Here is a 7,135-nt window from a genome sequence, read left to right as displayed (position 1 = left end):
GTATGTTTAAATCATTATTATTCAAACGATTTATTAGTGTCTTTCACATACAATAACACAGAAGCAACGCGATGGCTGTATGCAGGCACCAGGCATAAGCATTGCAGATTTATGATTGCTTGTGTAAATAGGCTACGAAATTGCTTGTTTGGCGTTTTGCCATGTGACTTCCGAATTGATGGGTTGATTTGCGATGAAGGCTATTTGGCCAGCGAAATGAGTGATCCGCTGTGATGCATGGGCCGGAGAGCATGGGCCACTATTCATTGTGCGGAGGTTAAAGTTCCCCACTCCACCGACGCTGACCTTAATTTGAAAACTTAGGAGAGAGGTATCCATGACTCTGGAGCAGCTGTGAGGTCTAAATTCAGCGATAGATTTCCATAGTTTATGCATGGCACTCCACAGGCGTTGCGTGGGGCTCATTCATACCTTCGTTGAAAAATGTCCTAGCAAGGGAGATGTTTCCCCGGGGTGCATCCATGACAAGATGCTATCTAGCCTATACATTTTCTTCTTGATTTTCTATGATAGACGCTCTCAACCCCACCCCCGTTCCTCCACTACTGAACCAGTGCATGGTATAGTGTGTTGCCTGGCCAAAGGCAATGTGTGTATGAGATGAGCTGTCTAAATGTCACAGTACTATTTTGCCAGAGTACTCTCATGTTACAGATTATGATGTTGTCTATCATTTTTTTCATTGTAGTTTTGTATTACATTATTGTATTTTTATGTTGTATTTGGAAATTGAATATTAATTGTGCCTCCATGGTTGAATGGGCTGTTCAATAACTCTAGCTCTTACTGTAATACTGTATTTATGATACATTTATATCTATAACCATCAAATTATACTGATAATACTTTCTTATTTTCAGATTAAATCAGAGATGGAGAAATACTTGGAGCCTCATCCACACCACGGAATACTTGAGGACAAGAAGTTTGCAAGGGATGGTTCCACAATGCTCGATCAGTCCAGCCAGGGCCAGGGTTCTCCGTACGGCCTCAACCCGAGCGTCTTCCTGCCGGATGTCACCTACCTGCGTACAGGTCTGTGTCGGCCCGTGACGCCAGCTATGGCCCAGATCAAGGCAGAGCCCGTCGAGTCGGTTCTGTACCCCAGCTGCCCCAGCTCTCTGGCCTCGGGCGCCCATCACCATGCCGACTACACTGGCCTCTTCAGCCCCGCGTCGGACGCCGGGGGCAACAACAGCAACAACAACAGCGTGTTTGTCAAACAGGAGCCGGTGGCCCCCTCTCTCGACTTCCACGACATCCCCCTGTTTCAGCTTTTGAACTCGGAACTGGACACGTTCGCACCCGCTAGCGCCCTGTGCTCCGACCTGCATGGTAGCCTGTCCTCGTCAATGTCCGCTTTTGGCCTCCACCCGGCAGACCAGCCCATGGCCAGCAAGGCTCTGTGCGGCGGCGTCCACAGCCGCGGTTACTCGTCGTCCGCTGGCCAGTACCCCCAGCTCCAGCAGAAGCCGGGGTACCTGCCCCCGTCGCCCCCAAGTTCGGAGCCCGGTAGCCCGGACAGGTGCAAAGACCTGCTCCAGAACCTCTCCCCGCCACCATCCTACGCCGCCAGCATGGCGTCCAAAATGGCCGTGCAGAGCCCCAGCCTAGCTGGCGCACCCATGCCCGCCCCAGCACCTGCATCTGCCCAGGTCATGCCCATCAGGTACAACCGCCGGAACAACCCCGACCTGGACAAGCGGCGGATACATCACTGTGACATACCAGGTGAGCCATAAAGACAAATGACATTCCTTTAACCAGATGTGCTTTTGGGGCAACACAGAGAACCGCTTACTGCCCAGACACCCACATATAGTCAAAACTAGACATTCCTGCAGACATACGTAATTAACGTTTCTTAATGATTAAACAAAAAGTAAAGCGATTAACTATGACCTTTTAAGTTTTTCATGCTTATGGCTGTCCAACAGGTTCAAGATATAACATGTAATGATGATGTCAGAGTATGTCATCTGTGACATTTATTGTCTTCCTTGCAGGTTGTAAGAAGGTCTACACCAAGTCGTCACATTTGAAAGCTCATTTGCGGACGCACACGGGTAAGACTTATAGTTTTGAATGTTATAAAGGGGCGGCGTACGCGCGCCTGCTGTCTTATTTTGGATGAAGTATGTTATGTTGCCAGGCAGAAGTATGCTGCTGGCATGCGGACACATTCTGCGTGCTGTTTGAAAGTCTTCCTACATTACATCAACTCTTAATATACCTTTGATACTAAACCATTGACGTCGAATAAAGCTTAGTTCAGATTAAACACTTTTAGCATTCTTTGTTCCACCCTTAATTCCATGACGTGGTGGCGTGTGTGTGTGTGTCTACACCCTTTGAGCGAACCAAACGCTTGCTGTTGTTGATTGCTGACACCATATCGTGTCGGGTTTTATTTCAGGAGAGAAGCCGTACAAGTGCTCATGGGAGGGTTGTGACTGGCGCTTTGCCCGCTCCGACGAGCTGACGCGCCACTTCAGGAAGCACACGGGGGCCAAGCCCTTCCAGTGCTCCGTCTGCAGCCGCAGCTTCTCGCGCTCTGACCACCTGGCCCTCCACATGAAGAGACACCAGAACTAGCGCCCACGGGCCGCCGCTAGCCCTAGCCCCCCTATCTCCCGCTTTTAATTACTCCACAGGTGGACGGGGATGGGGGACTGGGCGTAGCTCGTTCCGCCAGGTACAAGGCTCCCCTGGCGGTAGGAGCGTTTTAAGAACAGCCGTGGTCGCCTGGACGAAAAACAAGGCGACTGCCGCGAGAACATTGACTGGGGTGGGGTGGGGTGGGAGGGTTGGGATACAAATTGTTGACAGTGCTGGCTGTTATGTTGGCTGTGATCCACTCCAAGGCGGACTTTGCCTGCCTGAGAACCTTAGGGAGTACCAGGGCGCGTTGTGGACGCTCTCTGTGGATTGTTGCTTACACTGAGATATTCACTGTTCATCAGGAACCATATGGTTACCATGGTTTTCTGTTTATTTGTTTTTTTAACTCCATTTTGATTCTCATTGGCGCTTCGTATTAGACTGTCCAGCAAAACTGACTCCCCCCTCATATGATTTATTCATATTTAAATGTGCCTTTTGATAGTCACCCAGCCTTACATTCATGCATTTTTTATTGTCTACTCTGCTGTACATTTCTGAGACAAGTTTGCCATTTATGTAAAGCCAACAATGGGGTGGGTAATAACTAAAAAGAAGTGTGTTTGTGTGCAGTTAAACTATTTTTTCTTTCTGAATGGATTTTCCATCTTTCATCATTCATCTTTCTTTCTGAAGTCATCTTTTCACTTCCAACTAGAGTACAACCCTCATTTGGCAATGTCCCTGAACTATATAAAGGTCTTCCGGGGATGATCAAATTAACATGTCCACCCAAGACTTACACTTAACCACAAACTCCACATTATCCACTCTGTTACCACTGCCTTTGGCCTATGGCACCAAAGAGTGAACTTGATCATCGTCCCATGTCTGAGTTCATTTTAATATTTCAGCCACTTAGCACTGAGCACACTGCGTGCTTAAGTAATGGACTGAACTGAATGGTCATAAATACCATACGGGGAGTGATTGAAATTACACTGCCTCACCATTCACACTGTGTTGAAATACCCCTCTGCACTCAGCGTGTGTAGCAGTCATAAACACTACAGGCATACATTCTCAACTTGTGTCAGCAACTGTGAATGTGAACAGGCCAGATTGTATGTGTCTATTTTTTTTACTAGCATCTACTGTATGTGACTGTAGCATTCATGAGGACATTTGTGCATTTTTTACTGTTTGCCGAAAACAGAGGCTACTTATTGAAAGAAAACTACAACCTTAATGATGTGATTGAAACCCAGGAACGTTTAGCAGCAGCGAATAGTAAGCCAAATTCCTGTCTAAAAAAAAGTCAGAACTGATTGATTGTTAAATTATAACCAAATAACTCTGTCGAGTAGCTCCTTATAGAGTCATTCCAAAGTGAACCAAATGACTTACCGTAGGGTTTTATTTTAAACGCGTAACGCTCACAGTTAGTTGCTCGAACATACATCCTCACTCACCCTCACGCGTCGAGAGCACTTAACTCTTAATCAATCTGTAGAGGCCTTTATTTAGACACTTTCAGTGAAGTGCAAACGCTGTGACAGTGCTTGTGTTCCCCCGGTCAATCAGTGCCTGTGACCTTCACATGTTTGGTGCTACCTATAGACACCCTGGGATGTGGCCCTGATCTGGCACCGCTCTGGCCCCTATCAGGCAGTACCCATAAATCCAGCTTCATTGTCATCTGCCATTTTAATGTTCCCTACCACCCGGTCAGGCCACCAAGACGCCCTGAGAGTATGAGCATGGATTAGAATGACTAGAGTTGGGATGTGTGTGTGTGTGGCGGGGGGTGGGGGGGGGGGGGGACCGGACTCTCCAACATATCAGTTGGTATTCTCTTAGAAGACACGGCTGTAGACAACCTGCATATCACAACACAGTGCACTGTTCTGTTTAAAAAGAAACCATTGGCTCAGTCTATGTAGTGCCATATATACGTTTCAGGAGGCAGGGAGAAGATCCTCCCTTTGTTACGTCTAAAGGATGGTACATACTGCAATATACAGCCATTGGTCACAATCAACACACTGCTTCATTTGCGTAGACAGACATATAGAGAATAGTGTAGTTTTTCTAAGGTTTATTTTCACTTATTGCTAAAGTTTATGAAATGTGTCTTTCTCGAAGCCAGCCTTTTAGCGTTACACCCATGTATGAAGTGTAAAGTTATTAGACTGATGCTCAGGTAGATTATTTGTTGTATCATCTCCAAAAATACATTATTTTAGGTGCTTTAAATTGTTTTAGGTGTAAATATGATAATGTATTTATTTTTATTTGTATTATGTATGGGCTGTCATTTTCTATTCTGCAAGAACCATGTTGTGATTTTTACTGAGCTCATAATGTCTGCCTTAGTTACTTTGAGATGGCCTTTGCAAAAAGAAGAAGGGAAGAACCTTATTTGGGCATATTGGTTTAGGCAGAGGATCAAATAGCTGTTTGTTTATGTCATCTTGTGAGTGTGAATACTAAAACTGTGTACTCTCTTTCTCTCTCTTATGCAGTCCCATTGGTTTTCTGTTCTCTAGACAATCTCTGGACTAATTATGTGATGCATTTGATTTTGTACAGTGAGGAGCCACTGTACATAGATAAAATTGAATCAACTAACTTTGATTTTCTTTATCTATGTATGTAAAGAAATATACCAGTCATTTTAACTAGACACATACCATGTGTACCAATTTGTTTGGCTTGGTCTGCTTTTACAGGCATTTAGAGTAGTACATGAAGAGACATGTTATGCAACCATCACAATGATACCAGAGCGGTTTAACGGCTTCATTATTTTTCATTATCATTTTCATATTAGAGCTCTGGCACAATAAACCTGTTGATGACAATTTGCCAACTTAATGGTGGCGGCAGACCTTTGGCACCAGCAAACCTGTTTATACCAGTTCATACCTGCAGAGATGACACACACAGTAAAATGGTGAAAAGAGCTTGGCCTTAAAGACTTGGCACCATATTTGGGTGGTGTTAGTGCCGTATGGATGTGTCAGTGACACGTGAAAGCTCAAGTTAAAGTGCACATCTTTCCAGCACCATCACAGTCTTTAAACAGTACTAGGAGTGTTTCAGTTGTCCTGTAGCTTCACTGCAGGAATAAAGGGCCTGAGCTCACATTCGGTGAGCACCTGTAGTCCACTAAAGATACAGTGGACAGCTTACTGCACCATATAAGGTAGTTTAGACGTGAGGACCAGCTAAATTAATCATTGTAATTCCTGAAGATGGTAGTAATTATTGTACGGGTGCACGTAACCTTTGGGAATGTTGGGATTGATGAGGATAGTAATGGAGGATGTCTAAAAATGTGGATCCTGTCCCTCCTCTTTATAGCAACACTTCCTGAGGCCACGTGTGACAAAACAGTGATAGACCTGAATTACCTGTCATGGCTGGTCTCATGGTCTCCCACCGACCCTGGTTACACAACATTTCAAAAGCAAAGCAGTCAGGACATCCACATATAAGCAAGCATTCACATGACTGGCAAAACACACAGTTCAGCCTCTATTCTTGTGGGTTTGTGGTACTGTAAAAAAAGATGTCATTTCATTGTGCGCGTATGTGTGTATAAGCACACTTGCTTGCTCAGCTGTCATAATCTGTTTCTGTACGTCTCTGACAAAAGGCGAAAGGGTAGACTTAAGCCACTACATATACCGTACAAATACCATTCAAATACTTAGCGCATCTGCCTGGCAGATGATCATACAAAACATGCAATTGCAAACACAAAAATACAAAGTCAGCATTATTGATGGAAATGACCTATGAGAAAGGTCATTCTCAGTAGTCTTATGCTAACTTTGGCAGCGTAAAGAAAGAAGTGAAATTTGTCACACTGACAGATTAAATGAAGATCGACGTGTTTTCTTTTCAGAGGCAGAGAGGAAACATCAGGCGATGCATGTACAGTATATGCTATCAGTCATAATTGTGAGGCAAATCACAGCCAAGAGAGAGTTTAGGATAATGTTTAAGATTGCGTAGAAGCTGTCATCTTGAGTCTTCTGATGTTTTCCTTTGGCGGGCACATGCATGTTGAATCACGCCATACTGCTTGTCAATATGCTGCCCATAAACCTCAGGCCTAGGGGAGGGAGATGTCACAGCATGTTTGGCTTGAGACTTGCCAAAGTGTGTGTGTGTGTGTGTGTGTGTGTGAGAGAGAGAGCGATAGTGTGTCTGTATGTACTTGTATGTACTGCATGTGTATGTGTGTCAGTGTATATGTACGTTCACATATTTGAGTATGTGTGTGTGTGTGTGTGTGTGTGTGTGTGTGTGTGTGTGTGCGTGCAGATGCTTCAACACACCATCTTCAGCAACTTCCCTGCACAGATCACTGGATTATTCAGAGGAGCAAAAACCAGAGTGACAGTGGAATCCTCATCAAAGCTGCGGCCCTGTCACAACTCACTGCTCACAACCTGAACTCCTAGCATTCTTTTAGAGAAGCAGTCACCAGAACGTAGACACA

General features: G+C 45.0%; 1 protein-coding gene across 2 annotated transcripts in view; it reads left to right on the top strand.

The window, feature by feature from the left end:
- The window catches only part of klf5b (Kruppel-like factor 5b), a 5,695-nt gene extending 387 nt beyond the window's left edge, over positions 1 to 5,308 (top strand). For both annotated transcript variants that reach the window (XM_042084499.1, XM_042084498.1), the window contains exons 2-4: positions 882 to 1,752; positions 2,028 to 2,087; positions 2,438 to 5,308. In XM_042084499.1, the coding sequence (XP_041940433.1) occupies positions 894 to 1,752; positions 2,028 to 2,087; positions 2,438 to 2,616 (1,098 nt within the window). In that variant the 5' untranslated portion in view covers positions 882 to 893 and the 3' untranslated portion in view covers positions 2,617 to 5,308. The remainder of the gene's footprint in view (positions 1 to 881; positions 1,753 to 2,027; positions 2,088 to 2,437) is intronic.
- The last annotated feature ends 1,827 nt before the right edge of the window (positions 5,309 to 7,135 follow it).

Source organism: Alosa sapidissima, chromosome 2 (genome assembly GCF_018492685.1).
Source record: "Alosa sapidissima isolate fAloSap1 chromosome 2, fAloSap1.pri, whole genome shotgun sequence".
Classification (NCBI taxonomy): domain Eukaryota; kingdom Metazoa; phylum Chordata; class Actinopteri; order Clupeiformes; family Clupeidae; genus Alosa; species Alosa sapidissima.
The sequence above is the reverse complement of the archived record's forward strand: the minus strand, read 5'-3'. Positions and strand labels throughout refer to the sequence as shown.